Raw genomic sequence first — 22,264 nt, 5'->3', positions numbered from 1 at the left:
CCTCAGTGCATTATCTACATTTGTACTTAAAAAGGGATTGCTGCATTTTTCCAGGAAGGATCCACTTGAGCAGCATGAAACCATCAGCTAACACTAATGCTTCATGAGGATGTTGACCCCATTACAATCTATTTTTAGATCTGCCAGTATGCAGCCCCACTCCATACTTGTTGAAATAAATTAATTACCCATTCACTAATCATTGTGCCTTAGGATCTTGTTATATGTAAGCTCCCACATTTTCTCACCTTAAAACAATCACTGTACATTGACGTATATGAAGTATTGTGCCTCATTTCTCAATGAAGGGATAAACTGGTACTAAAAGGTGAGTTTCTTTTTAATAATTATTCCAAAATTCGTGCTAAACCTGACAAAACTGCAAAACTGAAATGATGCCTTGCATTGTGAATAATGTTGAAAAACAAAGACTCCATCATTGTAAGTATCCATACTGAAAGCATGTTCTATTTCTGACTTGTTGTTTAAGCAGCATTTGTTTGTGAACCATCTGCCTGACATAATTGATTTCGTTCAACGAGCATTTTGTGTTGAAAATGACTAACAGGATTTGGGCTGTGGTCTATTTGGTTACGCTAAAGAAAAAGAAGAGATATTTTTCTAAACACTTTTTTTCAAGAGGATTTCATATGGTTAAAATCTAGTAACTAATTTGAAACTTAAATTGTATGTGTTTCCTTAAGTCATGTATTTTCTCTTTTCTGTTATAACTGTGATAGCCTTTGTTAAAACATTGTTGGTTCTGAGCTTTACTAATTTTGATCATCAAATGAGCTGCTTATGGATTCAATTAATGAGATATTTGAGTACATTTTAAATCACTGATTTAAAAAGTTACTCATTTCTGTGCTAGATTATGCAATTAATGTTTCACATTTTCTTATCACTAAAGCAGTCCAAGCTCTCTCGATTATATTTTGCAATGGCAGTTGCTCAGTTTATTTACAGGAAAACAAAGCTGGTTTTGGAATTTGATTTGTTATTACAGTTATTATTGGTCATTTCTTAACTGCACAGAAATCTGTAATGTGCAGTGGAGTGTGAAGGTCACAAATATCACCTCTCATTACCAACTGCATCAGAACTACTAGAAATGAACTGCAATAAACAAGAATCCCTTCCTCCTGCCAATACTGTTTGTGGACATTTTTGAGTTCCATTGTTTGTGATTCCAGTTCAGCTCTCTACTTATCAAACCTACATCCTCACCGTTAATGTCACTGTTTGGAAGAACTTTGTTTTAGTAAGATTTTATTGTTATGCGTTTTTCTTCAATTCTGAAGTCTTCATGTCACAGTTAGCTTTGTAAATTGGTAAATAATGTTAAAGGATAAATTGTATTTTCCAGTTGGCACAATTCATTGGTGTTTCAGTATACCATGCCCAGATAAACTGGAAATAAGATTTTGCACATGTTGAGTTCCTAGTGTACTCACTGTACTGCTCTAAGAATTAGCGGAGCTGAGGCCTGGTTTCCACAGCAGTCGAAAGGAAAAAACTGTTACACCAGCTTCATCAACCTGAATGCCTCCTTAAGGTGGCTTCTGCAGGAAAGTCTACAGACAGAGAGGGTTTGTGGTGTGGAAAGGCTCCAGATGAAATGGACAAGCTAAACAACTGTCAGTAGCAAAGGGATATGGATTGTATTTTTGGGTTGTGACTGAGCATGAGTGTTCAGATGTTGTTCAAAGAAAATTTGTCCCTTTTTTTTAAAAAGAAAAGTAACATTTTTCTAGTTATGTACTGTCTCATAAATATAATTACTTGAACATTAGACAATCGGAAAATGCCAGATCATGTTTTCAGCCAATTTTCAATGTTGACAAACCTGACATGGATCATTATTGGCTGCAGGTTTGACAGACACTTCAGGCATTATCCCTTGCTGCAAGTGCTCATGAGTACTGAAGTAACTGAAGCCAGCCTGGTGGCTTTTTTCCATCCCAGTCCATCTGCTGTCTTATCTGCTACTTGGCATCAGACAAATTTTTGTTTGGTGACCTTGTTACTAAAGCATTTTAAAATATTATTAACCGTCCCTTCTTGCATAACTGTCAGTATTGTTTTCTTATTGCGGCAAGGCTGTCAGTGTAACGTGGGGTTTGCATCTGTTTCCATCCTGATTCCAGTTGGCTGGTGCTGTGTAATTAGCTTCCCAGGAGGAGTGATGATAGTCACTTAGAGTCATTGTGTACACTGAATGATGTTACTGTTTTTCTTGGCCCAGTCAGTAGTGTATTTCACCAGTCACTTTGTGTGCCGCTGGTTTGGAATTCCTGTGATATCCTGATAACAACATAACAAGGTTAATTGCTTACTCCTTGTCCTGCACTTCCTTCAAATCTTCCCCCTCATGCTTCTGCTTCCCCTCGTCAACAGATCCACAGGGAGAAGCAGACAAAGGCTGTGCTCTCCTCATGATGACATTGTGTTCTGCTGTATCCTACATAATGAATAGTGCCCTGCACTCTAGACGGTGCAAGAAAGCTTCACCAGAGTGGTCCATGTGGTGGAAGTGTTGGCAGGCACCTCAGGGTCTGCTTGATGACCTTGTGCACTGGAATCATGAGCCTTGTAGCCAGTGGTTAGCTCTGGTCACTAAGCAGCTTGCCTCTGATTTTTCATGGCTTAAAATCTGTTATTTACACAGACTGGTACAGAGCGAAAGCTAGAATACTAGACATTGACATGCATGATGCACTCTCTATGGTCTCACACTAGTTGGATATTGAGCGAATGGAGCAGTATGTGACTGCAGTGTATTTCTGAATTTCCACCCACACCCACAAAGTAATGCATATAATTAGTATCACTCTGCACCTTGGGGAAGCCATCGTGCTGCAGTCTATGTTCAACTGAGAGATATTGGAAGTGTTGCCTGCTCCATCCTGGAAAGCCACAACGGTCATTCAGCACTGGCAAAATTATCCTTAGTCTACTTCTGAAGCTAAATGTCTTCCTGAAACAAGTGACTGATCACAGTGAGCAAATCCTGAAAGAAACGAGGACACCAAGCACAATGTTTCTGGCTGAAATGGAGATGGGAAAATTGCTCCCTCAAGACTCTGGGGCTAGCAGGAGGGGAAATGGGTGATCATTGTTACATGTGAGTTGCAATACTAAGGTGGAACAGGCTTGATTTGGCTGTCTGGCCTTGTCTTCTTGTAAGTTTATAAGTGCTCAATAGCAATAAAAGAGGCAACTCAATATGAAAATAGTTTCAGAGAGAGTAGGAACTGCAGATGCTGGAGAATCTGAGACCACAAGGTGTAGAGCTGGATGACCACAGCAGGCCAAATAGCATCAGAAGAGCAGGAAGGCTGACGTTTCGGGCCTAGACCCATCTTCAGAAATGAATGAGGGTGTAGGCCCAAAACGTCAGCTTTCCTGCTCCTCTAATGCTGCTTGGCCTGCTGTGTTCATCCAGCTTCACACCGTGTTATCTCAATATGAAAATACATTGATTTTGTTTTTGCCATTTGGCATGGGGCACACAAGCTTCTGGAGACACTTGTACCACCTGTAATAAATCCACTTCCTAATTACAATGAATCAATATATTGTTTCAGAATGGATCCAAAATATGATTTTACAGGTTTGTTTGTTAAGCTGATTCTGGATCGAGTACATAGAACATAGAAAATTACAGTTCATCGGCCTTCGATGTTGTGCCGGCCTGTCATACTGATCTCAAGCCCATCTAACCTACACTATTCCATGTACGTCCATATGCTTGTCCAATGACAACTTAAATGCACGTAAAGTTGGCGAACCTACTACCATTGAATGCAAAGCGTTCCATTCTCTTACTACTCCATGAGTAAAGAAACTACCTCTGACATCTGTCCTATATCTTTCACCCCTCAATTTAAAGCTATGCCCCCTCGTGCTCACCGTCACCATCCTAGGAAAAAGGCTCTCCCTATCCACCCTATCTAACCCTCTGATTATTTTATATGTCTCAATTGAGTCACCTCTCAACCTTCTTCGCTCTAACGAAAACAGCCTCAAGTCCCTCAGCCTTTCCTCGTAAGACCTTCCCTTCATACCAGGCAACATCCTAGTAAATCTCCTCTGCACCCTTTCCAAAGCCTCCACGTCCTTCTTATAATGCGGTGACCAGAACTGTACACAATACTCCAAGTGCGGCCGCACCAGAGTTTTGTACAGCTTGACATTTCTGGTATTTTTCCAAGAGGTGGTTGTTTAGCTCAGTTGGCTGGTTCGTAATGCCAACAGCATGGATTCAGTTCCCACACCAGCTGAGGTTATCACGAAAGACTCTTCTTCTCCGTCTCACCTCTTGCCTGAGGCATTTGACTATCAGGTTAAACCATCACCAATCATCTCTGTCGAACAAGAAAGCAGCCTGAAGTTCCTATGGGACTGTAGTGACTTCACTTTTACTTTTCTAAAGGCTGTAGAACATTTTTATTAAGAGGATGTTTTACGAGAAGGAATATGTTTTGCACAATCACAGATAACAAGAATAAATCAGTCATACACCATTGCACACTTATTTATTGAGCATTTTAGTAAGGAGCTGTGCTGCTGAAATATTGATACCTTATCCAGAATAACCCATCTGGTTTCTCTGTATTTAACTCTTCTGGAAAATTGTTTGCCATCCCATCAGCATGGTTACAGGGATTAGAATGTCACTCTTTTGTTGACTTTGGATCAGGAGTTTGCTTTTGGCTGAATATGCAGTTAAAGACTTAATTGTACAATGACAGTTCAATACCATTTGCCAGGTAATTTGCTTCAGCCTTAGCAGATTCCAGCTGGGACTCTGAGCACAGGCAATGTTTGGTCATGCTGGAACTTGGATGGAGTCAGCAGTGATGGTTAATTGTATTTACAGAGATTTGTTTCAACTTGTGCGGACCTGTTCATTTCCGCCACAGGGTTCAACCCAGTTGTAGCCATCAGTGGAAGCTTGAGCAACTCTTTTTTTTAAACTTCTTGTACTTCACAGTTGATTCACTAATGCTCTTCCAGTCTCTGGCTAGAAAAAAAGTTCAAGCTGTAAACCCGAGTTCATTGCTTTTAATATTCTGCAGGGAATGCAAATAGCTCCAACTGCTTTTGATTGCTGAGGTAAGGAAATTATATTTTCAGGCTCTCAAAAAGGATCATCCATCAAACTGCCGTAAATATAATTCAACTATTAGCAATGAAACGGGTGTGCAGCATTTGCCTAATATCAGTTTTATAATAGTCATGATTTAAACACCTTTTTGAAAGAATCCAATGCATTCTGAGGAATTTGAAGAGAATGTTGTTCTTTTCATGCTTGAACGTGCAAAGTAAAATCTTGCCTTGTAGCATGCTTATTTTTGATGCAGGCTTTTAGTAGACTCAGTGCTTCGTCTATACGATTCATTGGAGATGAAGCAGGTACAGTTAACTATAATATAGGGGAATAAAAGTGAAGCCAACATATTTTCTTCTTACTGCAATTAAGACAATAAATCAAATAGTAACATGTTTTAAAATGGCTTGCCTGGGGAAACAGTTGGGGGAAATAGAACCCTAATGATAGAAATTCCTATTGATTTTAAAAAGGAAATTGAATGTAAATGATAGCTATTCATTTTTGATTTTTATGAAAACCATAAGATAGTGCCAAGGCTTCAAATTAAACATGTGCAAATTATAATAAAATTCACTGTTTGGCTTTGCATAACAGCAGCTGTGAAAACATTCACATCAAAACTTGTGTTTTTAATCTCCAATAGCTCACCCTGAACTTCAGCTAGAACTGTACTAATTTTCTGAGACCTGAAAACTTGTTGAGGAAGAGAATAAACTCAAGTTTATTTAAATTCAAACTTTTTTTGTGAAAAACAACAGAGAGAAATCTGATTCACCATCTTCAATATAAGCTGTTTTGTTTCATGAGGCAAGAGATGTTCATATTGGTGAAAGATAGGTGTTGCTTTTTTTCTTAGCTGGATTGCTTGATAAAGATATGGACAAAAGAGCTGAACTCTCGAGACATGAGTTGAGAGTGAGTTCCCTTGACATCAGGCATCTGACTGTATGTGGCATCAAGGAGGCATAGCAGAACAAAGTCATTAGGAGCCTTGAAGAAGCACTCCACTGGTTGGATTTGTAACTCGTATGAGCCAAGATGATTGTGGACTTTGGAATCTCAGTTCTAGGACATTGCTAGGGAAGTAGTGTTCAAGGACCAACCACCACCAGTTGCCTTATTAATGACTTTCCCTCCATCATGAGGTCAGAAGTGGAGCTTTTTTGATATTGCATAATATTGACTACCATTTGCAATTTCCCCAATATGGATGCAGCCTATTTCCATATGCAGCAAGACCTGGACAATATTCAGGTATAGACTGATTGGTTAGTGGGAAGTTACATCCATGCTGCATAAGTGCCTGACCATGATCAACTCCAACAAGATGACAGAATTTAACCATCTCCCTTCGAAATTTAATGGCATTGTCCAAACTGAATTGTCGTTAGCAACTCCTTTGTCTGTCCAACTGTCTTTCTCTCTCCTTTAGGCTCTATCCTATCGTTTACTCCCTACCCCATCCACCTCCCTATTTTCTGTGTATAAACTGACGTTTTTCCAGCCACCATCAGTTCTGAGGAAGGGCCACTGGACCTGAAACACTAACTCTGTTTTCTCCTCCATAGATGCTGCCAGACTGCTGAGCTTTTCCAGCAACTTTTGTTTTTGTTTACTGAATTGCCCATTATCTGCATCCTGGGGGATTTCATCGATCAGAAACTGAACTGGGCTAGCCATATGAATACTAGAGCTACATGAGTGGGCCAGAGTCTCGGAGTTCTGCAGTCAGTAATTCCCCTCCTGACCCCCCAAAACCCTTCCACCATCCATAAGGGATAACAAAGTGTCAAGGTGGATGAACACAGCAGGCCAAGCAGCATCAGCAGAGCAGGAAGGCTGACGTTTTGGGCCTAGACCCTTCCTAAGAAAAGGCTCTTTCTGAGGAAGGGTCTAGGCCCGAAATGTCAGCCTTCCTGCTCTTCTGATGCTGGTTGGCCTGCTGTGTTCATCCAGCTCCACACCTTGTTATCTCTCCATCTACAAGGTACAGGTTAGACATGACTTCTAAACACTCAAGAAATTTGATGCTGTCCAAGCCAAAGCAAATGAGTAATTGATTGACACCCCATCCATAATCTAATATTCCTTACCTCCTTCATGGCAGAGATGAATACCAACTTTAAGATGCATTTCAGCAACTCACCTGAGCTTGTGTGACGGTACCTTTCAAACTCTGACTCCTTCACCTAGCAGGTCTTGGGCAGCAGGTATTATTGGAAACGTGACCCTTCGAAAGATCCCCAGTAAGCCACACATCATCCTAACTTGGAACCAGGTCATCATCTCTTTATATCATCACTGGGTCAAAACCCTAGAATTCTCTTCCTACTAGCTGTCGGTTTACCTGTGACCTTCACTGACTGCAGCAGTTAAAGAAGACAAGTCTGCCATTTTCTCAGGGACTGTTCAAGATAGGTAACAAATGCTGGCCTATTCAGTGATGTCTACATCATGTAAAATAATTTGGTAATTAAAAATAAGTCTATCTAATTCACCTTCCATAGGATACAGTATTAATGAAGTTAGGGACTAATGATAGCAAGGAATCTACAATTGAGAGACACTTGCCAACCTGTGAGAGCGCAGGGACCTGTACATTCTTCCCTCCTTTTGAAAAGGTTAGAAGCTTGCTTTGATACCCTCCCAGCATCATGTATCCTGGATTGGCACTTGCTGGGATACACTCAGCTACACATTTTTTTAAACTTGCTGATTCAGCCCTCTTCAATAAATTGCTCGACATGTAATAAAATAAATTCTCCAACCAGACAGAAATGAATTGAAGAATATTCTTGATATTGAGAGCACTACTCTAGTAATTTTAAGAATAATTTGTAGAATTTTAATTTTTTTTGCCTGTTTCCCAGCCAATTTATTGGGATGGTTCCTCCTTACTGCCTTGAGTGTGTCAGCTGCACCTGAGTGGACAGCCAGACGATTCCTTCCAATATCAGTTGGAATTAGCGTTGAGTAAGTGATCTAAAATAAGCAACCGTGGGAAATTAATGGACTAATTAACAAATCATGTACATAAAAATTGATACTTTGAATAGAAAATGAAAGAAGGATGAGTTTTGTCAAGTATGTAAATGGTGTGTAGAGGTAAATCTCCTGATTGGTTTCTCACTGAAATCTCTCAGCTCTGGCATCTCCTTACAACCTGCCTGAGGGTGGGAATAGAGTGCTGTGGAGGTTTTGAAATCATTTCAATAGTTATTCCACTCGACCTAAGGTTTATCATGCTCATAATTCCTTGATACATTAATGTTTTCCTGTAAGCTGACAGACTTGATGCTGGTGTATGGTGTAAATCATTTACAATTGAGAGTATTGTCGGCTACTTTGTGTAACTAATGACCTGTTTCTGACTGCTGCATTATTAACTGTAAAATAAATTAACCGACACTTGGGGGTATTGATGGCTAACTGAAATATCTGAATTCCGTTCAAACCTTCAAGTGATAACCTTCAAGACCAAATCAAACTAGTCTTTGTTGGCGGATACATAAAAATAATGGTGATGTTTAAATACGGACACAAAGCAGTCTTTACATTTGCGGTTTGATAGAGAGCTTGTTATTGCCTGATGTAAATATCTCACATTCTACGAACAAGATCAGACTTTGGCACTCACCTGTGGAAATCAAAATGACTCTTTTTATATCTGCCTGTGTTATCCTAGCTTTCTGAAGTGCGATGGGCTATGTGTAGAAGCTGTGTTTGGACAGAAACCCATTGTAAGCAATTTAATAAACTCAGCTGAGCTGTTCTAAGTGGTTTTTGCAAGTAAACAATGAACAACCAATCTAGGATTGTACCATAAGACATAGGAGTACAAATAGGCCATACAGCCCATTGAGTCGTCTTCATTCGATCATAGTTGAAATGTTTCTCAGTCCCATTCTCCTGCCTTCTCCCTGTAACCTTTTCATTCCCTTTAAGAATCAAGACCCTATCGACCTCTGTCTTAAATAAGCTCAGTGACTTAGCCATCACAGTCGTCTTTGGCAATGAGTTCCACAGATACACCACCCTCTGGTTGAAGAAATTGTCCCTCATCTCAGACCTAAAGGACCAAACCTTTACTCTGAGGCTATACCCTTGGGTCCTAATCTCTCCTCCTAATGGAAATATCTTCTCCATGTCCACTCCAACCAGGCCTCCCTGTTTCAGCTAGATTCCCCAACATCCTTCTGAACTCCATTGAGTACAAATCCAGAGTCCTCAACTGTTCCTTGTATAACAAGCCCTTCATCCCCAGGATCATTCTTCTAAATCTCCTCTGGATCCCCTGCAAGGTCAATATGTCCTGTGGAGCCAAAACTGTTCACTACTCCAAAGTGGCCTGTCCAGAGCCTTATACAAACTCAGCAGCACATCTCTGCTCTTGTATTCTATCACACTCAAAATAAATGCTAACATTGCATTTGCCTTCCTAACTGCCAACTGAAGCTGCATGTTAAGTTTAAGAGAATTCTGAACTAAAATTTTGAAGTCTGTTTGTCCTTTGGATTTCCAAAGCCTTTCCACTTATGAAATTGTCTATTCTTTTCCTACTAAAGTGCATGACCTCACACTTTCCCACCTTGTATTCCATCTGCCGATTATTTACCCAATCTGTGAGCCTCTCCAAGTCCTCCTCCTGCTTCCTCAACACTATCCATCCAGCCACCTATCTTTGTGTTATCTGTAAACTTGGCAACAATACCCTCCACTCCTTTGTCCAGATTGTTAAAGTATAACATGAACAATTGTGGTCCCAACACTGACCCCAGCAGAACTCCATTAGTCACCGGCTGCCATCCTACAAAAGATCCCTTAACCTGCACTCTCTGCCTTCTGCCCGTCAGCCAATTCTCTATCCATGCCAATGCTTTGCCCCTAACACCATGGGCTCTTATCTAATTTAGCAGCCTCCCGAGCAGTACCTTGTCAAAGGACTTGTAGAAATTCAAATCGATCACATCCACAGGCTCTTTGTCTAACCAGCTGGCTACATCCTCAAAGAATTGTAACAGATTTGTTAAGCATAATCTCTCCTTGACAAAGCTCTACTGACACCCTATTTTACCATGCACTTTCAAATACTCCGCAATCTCATCCTTAATAATGGACTGTCAAATTTCACCAATGACTGAGGTCAGGCTAACCAGCCTATAGTTTCCTGCCTTTTGCTTCCCTTCCTTCTTCAACAGAGATATAACATTAACCATTTTCCAGTTCCCTGGGACCTTCCCTGATTTCAGTGATCTCTGAAAGATCACCACCAAAGCCTCCACAATCTCCTCAACTATCTCTCACAGAAATCCGGGGCTGTAGTCCACCCAGTTTAGGTGATTTATCCACCTCAGATTTTTCGGGTTCCCCAGTACCTTCTCTTTAGTGATAGGCACTGCACTCCCCTCTGTCCAGATTCTCTTGAAGTTCTGGTATATTACTGATATTTTCCGCTGTGAAGACTGATGCAAAGAACTTGTTCAGTTCCTCTGCCATTTCTTTGTTCCCCATTACTACTTCTCCAGTCTCATTTCCACAGTCCACTGTCCACTCCTCTCTATTGTCTTACCTTGTTCACATATTTCATTTTCTCCCACTCACCCTTTTTAAGTTTTGTTGTTGTTGACCTCTGCTGGTTAAAGGCTCCCCAATCTTTTGTCTTCCCATTTAATCTTCACCACATTGTATGCTTTTTTTTAAGACTTCCCTTTCAGCCATATTTGCCTCATCCTCCCCTTAGTATGTTTCCTGTTCCTTGGGATTAATTTCTACTGCGCCTCCCGAATTACCCCTAGAAACTTCTGCCATTGCCACTCTGCAGTCTTTGCTTCCAGTCAACACTCTCTCGCTGTTCCCCTCAAAATTTTATAGTTCCCTTCACTCATTACATCAGATTCAAGTTTCTCCTTCTCAAATTGCAAAATGAAATCTGTGATATTTTGGTCACTGCCCCCTAGGAAATCCTTCACCTTAAGCTCCCTAATTGTCTACCTCATTACACAGTGGGTTCTACCACAAGCTGCTCCAAAACACCATGTCTTAGACATTTCCACAAATTCCTTTTCGAGGGATCCACTCCTGACCTGAGTTTCCTATTTCCCCTGCATGTTGAAGTCTCCCATGATTACTGTGCCTCTCTTATGTGCTGTTTTTATCTCCTGATTTATTTTCTTTCCACATCTTGACGACTGCTAAGAGACCTGTAATTAAGTCCCATCAGAATCTCTCTTTTTTTCGCCTTCTGTGGATCCACAACTCATCCACATAGAGATTTTAAGTCCTCCGGCCCTACATTGCTTCTTGCTAACAATTTTAATTTCATTTCTGAGCAACAAGACAACTTGCCCCCCTGCCCATCTGCCTGACCTTTGAAGAGGATGGAAATCCTTGGATGTTTAGTTCCCAGCCTGATCCACTTTATAGACATGTCTCTGTGATACCCACAATGTTGTATTCATCAATCTGAAATTGTGCTACAAGCTCATTTACTTTGTTTCATAAACTGTTTGCATTTAAATACAACACACTGAGTTGACTGGCCTCCTGATCTCATAGTTGTCCCTTTTATCTGCTATGCATGAAGTTAGATTCCTGACCCCTTCCATTTTGTCTGTCCTAATTATTGCTTTGGAACTTTATTAACCCCTCCTGAGCCCTTCTCCCCCTGAACTTTTTCCATAGTTTTCCATGCAACTGAATCCACTCCCCACTATTTAGTTTTAAAGCCCTATTCATAGCCCTGGTTATGCAATTAGCCAGGACTCTGAGCCGAGCATGATTCAGGTAGAGTCCATCCCGTCAGAAGAGCTCCCTCCTTCCACAGTACAGGCACCAATGTCCCTTTAATTCAAACTGGTTTCTCCTACACCAACTTTTGAGCCGCGTGTTTTCCTCCTTTTAATCTTGTTGACCGCGTGCTAATTAGTTCGTGGCTCAGATAGAAATCTGGACATTATTACCTTTTATGGTTCTGCTTTTTAATTTAACCCTTAGCTGCTCTTCCTCCCTTAGCAGAACCTCTTTGCTTTTTCTGCCTGACCTTTTGGTACGTATGTGATTTCCCCTCCCTCTCCAAGTTCCTCTGAAGCCCAGCTTTAGTGTCCTGAACCCAGACACTAAACAGGCAACACAGCCTTCAGGCAAGAGAGGACAATGTACTCCACTCTCTATACCAACCCCAATTACAACTACATTTCCTCTTTCTTCCCCCTCACCAAGGTGTGATGCTCAGTTTGCTCATCCTCTCCACAGCCCCTGCTCTTATCCGCACAGGGAGCAAGAGTCTCAAACCTGTTAGAGAAAAGCTCAAAGGCTGAGGCTCCTTCAACACTACCTCTTGGATCTCTCTCTCTGCCTCGCTTTTAGTCACACCTTCCTGTCCCTGACTGAAGTCGAGATAGTTAGTTATTCTAAGGGGTGTGACCACTTTCCGAAACACAGCATCCAGGAAACTCTTTCCTCCTCCCTGATGGATCGCAGTGTTGGAAGCTCAGACTCCAGATCATCAACTGAGTTCCTCAAGCAACCAATGCTTGCCCAGATGTGGTCACTCTGAGCCTTATTGGGGTCCGCCAGCTCTCACATCATGTGGATACAATGCATTGCCTCACCCTAGTTCTCTATTTACTTAAAACAAACTGGTATTTTAGTTTGTAACCTATAAACATTTTTTCTACTTGACTTCAATCATCATCAAATTAGCAACGTACTAACCAATGCAGTTTTCCTGTGATGTCACTCTTTGTCTTGTGTTGGGCCCCTGATTTTAGGCTTCAATTTAACCTTTGTTTTAAAGATACTGAAAAGCAAATAAAAAGCACATCTTACCCTCTGCACTGAATTTCCACACAGCCTCCAAAGTTCCAAAACTATATGCAGACTTTAAAGTGGTTGAAAGAAATACTGGAAAGGTCCCTTGCCATTTAACTCCAAAATGTAATGAAACAATGAGGTAATGGGTCACTTGGTTGAAAATTAAATTTTAGTAATGATGATTAAGCTGCAAAAATGTTATAAACATTATGGTATAAATCTCTTAAGCCATTATTTACACAGCACCATAATTTGGTGAGACTTTTGTGCTGTTTTATGAAGACCCTTGTTGAAAATTTCAAATAACAAAATACTATAGCCCTGCCGTTTTTGAACCCTATTTTTGGAGCACTGGTAAGTTTCCTGAATTAAAATCACTAGCTGTTAGTCGATTTTTCTTTTAAACCATTGCACAGTACACTGGTAAACTCAATATATTCTGTGCAGCCAGAGGAATTGTAGTTTGTTTAAATTCAGAAATATTGTTGCTTCAGTTGGAGTTTTTCTTCATTACTGAATGATACAGTTCTTTGGCTGTCTAGGTTCAGTAGTGCAAGACAAATTAGATCTGCTTGGAGGGACCAGATCGACTTTAACTACCGTCCCATTGTGAATCATTTATATGTAATTTCAGTCTTTAATCCTGTTGTTTTTGGTGATCACCAGTGTTCCAATTTTTATACCTTTTAATTAAAAACCAACCAGCAATGGGGCAGTGATCCTAGACTGCTTGATTAATTGAAGACTAAAAGTCTCTGGTTTCTGTCTAACTTATAAAACCTCAATGGAAAGATTGCCTTCCCGCTATCTAATGGACAACAAAGCCGATATAAAGCAGACCTTGAGATGCTTAACTTGGTCTTCCTTCAACCATCTATTTTAAACATTTCTGGGATGGAGTTTCGTAACAACACAATTTTCTTTTTGATAACATGCACCCTATCACTTTGCTCACTGAGGCAAAGTTAGAACAAACTGTGTCACTGGAGAAGCAGGGAGTGGAACAGTCCTCAATTTACAGCATTTTACGGTAATCCTGCCATTCTGTCATGTGTTTGACCAATAATTTTGTTATGTGGAAATGAAACTACAAACACAAACAATTCACGAAGTAATTTTCAAAGACTGCAGCATTAATTCACTTTTATTAATTTCTCTTTTTCCTTTGAGGCAAATGTGATTGTGTGCATCATCTGAATGGTTTTGGTGGTTATGTAAGTAACTGCCCCCGCTTGGATGGTTCTACTGCAGATAGGACCAGAAACTGCAGATAACTGAGTTTTAGATAAATCTCAGATTTTACGTATGTGCCCCCCCCCCCCCCCCCCACAACCACCACCACCACCTTTCACCTTCTCTCTGCCTCAGACTTGCTTTGAAATGCCATCCTGACTTTAGTTTATTTCAGATACAGCAATGCTGCGTGAGATTATTTCTAATTTTGGATCATAAATTCCTAATTAAATTTTCAGATTTTCCTTAGTGCCTTCTTTGACTGCCATGTGAGCACATCCCTGATTCAAGCTCTCTGATTTATTTTGTTAAGCGAGTGTCTGGAATTCTGACCACATCACTGCTGAGGTTGTGACTATCACGGTAGGGTGCGAATGCTTGGCATGTCAGCTCATGTGGGCACCTCAGTGTCTGTTGTTTTGCTTCTGTCACCTGAACTTCAGAAGCTTGAGTGAGTGTGGTTGAGCTTCTTGGAATGATGCTAGCACACAGTCTTCCAGAATGTGTAGGACTATTGCTCAATAGAAATTCAGTTTGATAGATATGTTTCTGTCACTTTCATTTCCGCACTGATGTTCAAAGTCTATTAAAGATTACGTTTGCTTTGGTAAATTTTGCATGTGCCTCGTTGTCAATGTAGACAGACAGTTTGAGAGAGCATACCGCAGGGAGAAGTAAACATGTCCACTGCCGACAATTTCTGGCCATGTACTAAAGACTTGGATTCGACGGAGTCTTCCTGGAGCAGACCAGTGCATCATGTTTTCTTGATGTTGATCATTGAACGAAGGTGGTCACATGCATTGGCAAATAATTCCTTGTTACATTGCATGTTGAGCTCTGAACCAGCAGCTTGGATAACAAAAATCCTGCAGTATGCCCTTGGAGAACTTTGGTTTTAACTTGGAGTTGTCTCACATTGAACAGCATCCCATTCGTATGACAATGGTGATCTTGGTATAGAAAGCATCAGAGAGTGTGATGGCGAATGGGTCAGAATACTCACTATCTTCAGATGACCATGTCATGAGGAAACTGTTGAACCATTGTGATGAATTTCTCTGGGAAACCAGATTTGCCATTGTGTTCAAAGGCTCTCCAGACTGGCCAGAGAAACAAATATAGTATGGAAGTCCATGTTCTGTTCTTGGCATCAGGTGAAGAGTCACCGGGCTCAAAACTCTGCTTTTTCCCTGCAGATGCCACCAGACCTGCTGAATTTCTGCATAATTTGTTTTTGACCCAGGAATACTTGTTGTCTGTACCTGATATCCATTAGTATTATGATGTCAGCTTTTCAGTATTAACCTCATCATTTATTACCATGAAACAAGTTGAGCACTAACTCCAGAGCAATAAAAGAACTATATAATGTCAGCAGACCTTTGAATGTGGCCAGCATACTTTGTTTTGACATTCAGGACCTGATCTTGAAGCTATCTTTCCTTTGTAAAACGTCTCTGTGAATGCTTTACTAAAGGAATAGACTTGCTGTTTGACAATCTATCCATAGGTCAAAACTTTTGAGAGATTGCTAAGTGCATGCAGAGGGCAAACATAGCAGGAAACCTTGGGTAGGATATTGTGATTTCCTGTTGTGTACAGTGGTGGCAAAGCTACATATTGTTAATGATCATTATTCTTTGGGCTCATAATGGTTTCCTTCCTCATCTATAGCAGTGTTCTATGGCTGCGTGCAGCAGACATTATTTCAGTCATCTTGTAAGTTCACTATTGTTTGAAAGAATTAATTATTTTTGACCCTGTTTTGACTTATGGATGTGGCATTACTGGCAACAACGGCATTTAATGACCATTATTTGCCATCACAAGATCATTTGAGACAGTAGTTAAAAGTCAACCACACTACTGTAGTTCTGGCATTACCTGTAGGCCAGATTGAATAAGAATGGAAGGTATCTTTCCTTTAAGGACGTAAGAGTTTTAGTCTTAAACAACAATCTGGCAGTTGCATGGTCTTATTAATGAGTCTTAGGTTTCATTTGAAGATTTACTAATTCTTTGTTAATCAGTTGAATTTGAATTTGCCTCCACTGTTTTGATGAAATTTGAATACTGTCAGTGGACTATTAAACCAGCATGTCGTGATCTTATATCACCAGCCCCTCTGGCATTTTTAAAAATTTCTTTTCAGTTGTCTCTCAATTTTAAGTATAATCCAAGAAGGCTCATAATTCTTTATAAAACCGGTATAACATTTCTTTGGATTTATACAGCAGGACTTTGGTAGAGTGGAGCCTCTCACAGCATGCTCAGGTTATACTTGATTCATTGCCTTTCAGTTCAAAAATAGTTATGCCATAAATTGCTGGAAATGTAGATATTTTTCATCAATCTGCTCAGACGTATTAATGTACACCTCTAGGGCAGGTGAGAATTGAACCCAGGCCTCTGGTGCAGAGATAGAGATGATACAACTGGGCTAGAAGAACTAAATGCTAGAAATATAAGCTGATAATGGTATGATGGAAGTAACTTTCCATCCAAGTTGAGTGCATCCATCTTTCCTCAACCAGTGTCTTTTTAGATAAACTGAGAATTCATGGAGAAACTCAGTTCTGAAGAAGTGTCATAGTGGACTTGAAACATTTAACTCTTTCTCCTCCCACAGGGGCTGTCAGAGTTGCTGAGTTTCTGCAGCACTGTTTGTTTCAGATTTCTAGCAACTGCAGTATTTTTCTTTTACTTCAGTGACATTTTTAAGGTTTGAGGAAAACAAAATAAAGGGGTCAACTGGGAAGAAAGGTGAGTTAAAGTCTAGAAAGGGGGAACCACGATTAGTTGAGGTAAGAGGAAATACAACAACGCATAAGGGAAAGTAAGAAAACATTAAAAACTGATACTGATAAAATCCCAAGGCTCCATTTAGCATTCGAAGAAATATTCATTTTCTGGACCAGAGAGGTTGATTCTAAAAATGTTCTTCTGTTAAGTACCAAACCAAACTGATTGTGCGATTTTTATTGGGTGATTGATTTAAGATAAACCCACTACTTAAATATAGGAGAAACTAAGGGCAGGATGCTGTTTGGCTGAAGCAAGCAGAGGAGCAGCATAAATTGATCAATAGATTCAGAAATTTGCAACACATGATGTGATCTTTTAATCTCCTACAATACTCAGACAACATCTAACTGTGCAGACAGCACATTTTGTTTATGCCATGTCATTGTGGGTGTGGATAACAGAAATTGATTTGCCTCAATTGTACCACAGTATGCACAGGAAAGCAAATTTTCATCTCTCGTGTCACCAAATTTATGAAAAAGGTCAGGACCTTTTTTTTGTACTCAGTATGTTTCATTTTATTGGTTTGAGCAATCCTAGTTCCTGCCAAGTAGGAATTCTTCAGGTTGCTAACACGCAGCATTTGCTCCTAATTGTACTTTTTTGACAACTTTTTTCATAGGATAAGAATTGGTGAATAATTGATTTATACTACTTTCTTAAATGGTCTATACTGGTTGGGGATGAAACGCTGGACTGTTCTGCATATTTTCAGCTGTTATTGACGTAAGTTGTTGTCAACTACAATCATTTCTGAACATTTAGTGTTGATTAATGTTAAGGAGTCAGAAGAGGACGAGTGACAATTAGTGCAGGCTTTTAAACACATTTCTTGCCTCAGTAAAAATGTTAAGAGTGATCAGGAGTTGAATTTTCTTGAGAATTTTTTTTAGATCATTTTCCAGTGATGGTTTGATTGCAAGAGCTGCTTTATGTACAGTAGTATGAATAGCTTCCTGTTTCTATTCCGTCTGTCTTTTCTGTCTCTTATCGTCTAGCAACACAACATACTCAACAAGTCCAGACTTGTTTGCAGGATTCACCCTGTCACTTGAAGCCTGCTGGTTATAAAATGCTTTTTATTGAAATCAGCACTGTATCATAATGTAGATCTTTCAAAGCCATGAGTAAGTACATTTGCTAGTTCATTTTGCAGTATATTAGCTTGAAACTACTGTTGTTATAGCCTTTGTTGATTTCTGTCACCTAGAACAGCTACTAAGAAACGGTGGACGTTGATATGTTACTAAGAGTGTTTAGCTGTAAAAGCAATGGTAGCTGTGGATTTCCTCTTTGTTAGACCATGATACCGTGAGATGTAGGAGCAGAATTAGGCTATTCTGCACATTGAGTTTGCTCTGCCATTCAAACATGGTTGATATGGTTCCAACCCATTCTGCTGACTTCTTCCTGCAACTCTTGACCCCTTGTGAAATCTGTCGATCTTTCTCTGTCTTAAAGACACTTAAAGACATGTTCCCATCAGCTGTCAGTGGCAAAGAGTTCCACAGATTCCCCACACTCTCTGGCTGAAGAAATTCCTCCTCTTCTCCGTTCTAAAAGGTCACCTGTTCACTCTGAGGCTGTGCCCTTAGGCTGTAGTTTCTCCTACTCATGGGAACATCTTCTCCACATCCACTCTATTCAGGCTTCTCAGTATTCTATAAGTTTCAATGAGATACCCCCTCATCCTTCTAAACTTTGAGTACAGACCCAGAGTACTCAACCACTCATATAATAAGTCACTCATCCCTGGGATCATTCTTGTAAATCTCCTGTGGACACCCTTCAAGGCCAGCATATCCTTCCTAAGATACAGGGCCAAAATCTGCTCACAATATTCCAAATACAGTCAACCAAAACCTTATACAGCATCAGAACTATACCCTTGCTTTTGCCTCGCAAAAAAGTGCTAATGTTACATTGGCCTACCTAACTGCCAACTGAACCTGCATACTTTGTCAATTCCCAGTGAGGAAAATGATGAGAAAGTGCTGAAGAAACTCAGCAATGTTGGCAGCAGTGTGACCTCTTCTGGAGTTCTGTGTCCAGTTTATCTCTCCCAGTTATAGGAAGAGGGTTCAGACAAGATTTCCAAGCATGTTGCTGGGAATGTAGAGTTTGAGTTATAAAAACAGGCCGGGACTTTTCACTGGAGAGCAAGAGTTTGAGGGGGTGACCTTTATAGAGGTTTACAGAGTCATGAGGGGTATAGATAAGTTGAATGACATGTGTCTTTTCTCTTGGATGGGGTATTTCAAGATTAGGGGTCACATTTCTAAGGTGAAACAAGACCGATTTTAAAAAGGATGTGAAGGACAACTTTTTGTTGTTTAGAGAGTAGTTTGTGTATGGAATGAACTGCCAGAGGAAATGGTGCATGTGGGTATGGTTACAACATTTAAGAGACATTTTGGTAAGTATTTGAATAAGAGGAGTTTGGATGGCTAAGGGCCGAGCACAGGCAGGTGGGGCTAGTTTAGTTTAGGATTATGGTCAGCATGGACCGGTTGAACCAAAGGGTCTGTTTCCATGCTGTATAACTCTGTGGGGACAGAAATAAAGTAAATGTTTTGAGTCTGATACGAATCTTCAGAACTATTAGATGAGGTTTTATGGACTCCATTATGTCGCTAATACTGGTGCAGCTGTTACTACAGTGGTCCAGAGAAAGGGTATTCTTTGCTTGGTCATTCTCGCATTTTATCTGTGGAGTATCTAAATGGAGGAACGATTTGAGAAATATGCTGGTGGCATTTGCATCTGCATTCCTTTACCACAGACTGGAGAGTCTAAGTGGCCTAGGATTTAGATTTTCAAAAAGTAATTGACAAGATGCTAAACATTAGACTACTTAAGAGAAGAGCCCATGATAGTGGGAGTGCTAAAATAGCATGGACAGATGATTGTTTAATTAGTAGACAGCATTGGGGCAAGGGATGTTGTTATATTGGCCTCCTGAAACTAGTAGATTCCTATGGGGATCAATGATGGGTCACAATTAGTTAAAATATATATTGATGACTCCGATGAGCAATGTGAATATATTATAGCCAAGTTTGCAGATGACACAAAAATAGGCAAATGTTGAGGATGACCAAGTCTGCAGAAAGAGAGATACACAGGTTAGGTGCGTGAGCAAAAACATGGCAGATGAAATATAAAGTGGCGAAATGGGAAGTTATACATTTCTTGGCAGGTTGCATAGAGGAGCTGATTATTATTTTAAATGGAGAAAGACTGCAGAAAATTAAAGGACAGAAGGATTTGGGTGCCTTCATGCATGAATCACAAAAAGCTAGCTAAGTTCAGCAGGTAATAGCCAAGGCAAGTGGAATATTGGCCTTTTGAAATAAAGGGAATGAAGTATAAAATTTGGGAGGTTTTGCTAAAATAATAAAAGGCATGAGTCAGACCACAGCTGGAATGCTGTGAACAGTTGTTGGCCCCTTATCGAAGGAAAGATATATTGGCATTGGAGACAGTTGATAGAAGGTTCGCTACTCTGATTCCAGGAGTAGAGAGATTGTTTAATGAGGAGAGGTTGAATCAGTTGGGCCTATACGCATCAGAATATTGAAGAAAGAGAGGCAATCTTTATTGAAATGTGCATGATTCACGGAGGAATTGACAGGGTAGACACAGGTTGTTTTCTGTTGTGGGAGAATCTAGAAGCAAAAAGCATAATCTCAGACTAAGGGATTGCACATTTAAAACAAACGAGGATTATCTTCTGAAGGTGGTGAATCTGTGGAATTATTCACTGCTGAAGGCAGTTTAGGTTTGGTCATTAAGTATATTCAAACATTTCTAATCACCTCGGGAATCAGGGGGTATGGGAAAAGCACTGAGGATTATTAGATAACCCGTGATTTCTTTGGTAAAGCAAACCACTGAGCTGAAAGGCCTACCTCTGCTCTTATGTCTTATAATTCTTTTATAAGAGCAAAAGCCTTTTGTTATTCAGCATTTGTCAGGCGGCTAGTGGAAACTTAGAAATGTAAATCATTTATCAAATTCTTATGGGTTGTGGTCATATCACTGTAGTTTAAAATTACTCGGTGGCCAAGTGATATTTTAGAGGCCCAGTTTTTGTTTTTATAAAACAAATGAGTTCATTCAGAAGTTTTTTTTTAATATGTACAAGGAGAACCACCAATTCCTATTCTGGTTATAACATCAACATTCAATATGTGACATGACTGTATGTTTTGCTTTAAGACTATAAAATCTTAATTGCTGTTGTAGAAGCAGTGGATGCATATAGAGCTCAGTCAAGGTACTGCAGACTTTCTTGCTCCACTAAGTTGTGTTCCTGGAGAATTTAATTTTCTGTCTTACTGTGTGATACACACACAGCTGGGGCATGTGGCCAAACAAAGATATCTTGGAGTGCAGGTTTGTAGTTCCTTGAAAGTGGAGGCACGGGTAGACAGGGTAGTGAAGAAGGCATTTAGTATGCTTGCATTTATTGGTCAGAGCATTGAGTATAGGACATCATGTCGCGGCTGTACAGGACATTGGTTAGGCTGCTTTTGGAATACTGCATGCAGTTCTGGTCTCCCTGCTATAAGAAAAATGTTGTGAAACTTGGAAGGGTTTAGAAAAGATTTGGAAGGATGTTGCCAGGTTTGGACGGTTTGAGCTATAGGGAGTAGCTGAAGAGACTGGGGCTATTTTCCCTGGACCATCAGAGGCTGAGGGGTGACCTTTTAGAAGTTTATGAAATCAAGAGCGACGTGGATGGGGTGAACAGTCAAAATCTTCTCCCCAGAGTAGGGAGTCTAAAACTAGACAGCCTAGGTTTAAGGGGAGAGGGGAAAGATTTTAAAAGGGACCTAATGGGTAACATTTTCATGCAGGGAGTGGTGCATGTATGGAATGAGCTGCCAGAGGAAGTGGTGGAGGCTGGTACAAATAGAACATTTAAAAGGCATCTGGTTTGGTATATGAACAGGAAGGGGTTAGAGGGATCTGGGCCAAATCCTGTCAAGTAATTAATTTAAATTATCTTAATTAATTTAAGATATCTGGTCAGTATGGATGAATTGGACCAATGGGTCTGTTATAGTGCTGTACAGCTCTATGACTATGACGATACTATGGTTTTAACAGATGTATTTTGCTCTGATTTTTTTTATTCATGAGTGATTTTAAGACCGAGGTGGTGAGCTGTCTACCGAAAACTTGCAAACGGCTTTGAGGCCTTGAGTTTTTTTTTAAATTTGGAACAGTAGAAGCAGCTTGAATAGATTTCATCAAGCTTCCACAGAACCACAATTTTTAGTTTTA

The 22,264-nt window shown here is 40.1% G+C and overlaps 1 protein-coding gene across 2 annotated transcripts in view; it reads left to right on the top strand.

Annotated features, from left to right (window-relative positions):
- rbl2 (retinoblastoma-like 2 (p130)) overlaps window positions 1-22,264 on the top strand; it is a 126,019-nt gene that overhangs the window by 23,264 nt on the left and 80,491 nt on the right. Inside the window, exon 1 of one of the 2 annotated variants that reach the window (XM_059651661.1) lies at window positions 17,998-18,099. The exons of the other annotated variant lie outside the window; for it this stretch is intronic. Within the exon in view, the coding sequence (XP_059507644.1) occupies window positions 18,096-18,099 (4 nt within the window). The 5' untranslated portion in view covers window positions 17,998-18,095. Of the gene's footprint in view, window positions 1-17,997; window positions 18,100-22,264 lie in introns of those variants that run through there. 2 annotated transcript variants of the gene reach the window in all.

This window comes from Stegostoma tigrinum, chromosome 16, assembly GCF_030684315.1.
Source record: "Stegostoma tigrinum isolate sSteTig4 chromosome 16, sSteTig4.hap1, whole genome shotgun sequence".
Lineage (NCBI taxonomy): Eukaryota > Metazoa > Chordata > Chondrichthyes > Orectolobiformes > Stegostomatidae > Stegostoma > Stegostoma tigrinum.
Note: the sequence above shows the minus strand (reverse complement) of the source record. Positions and strands in the feature narration are given on the sequence as shown.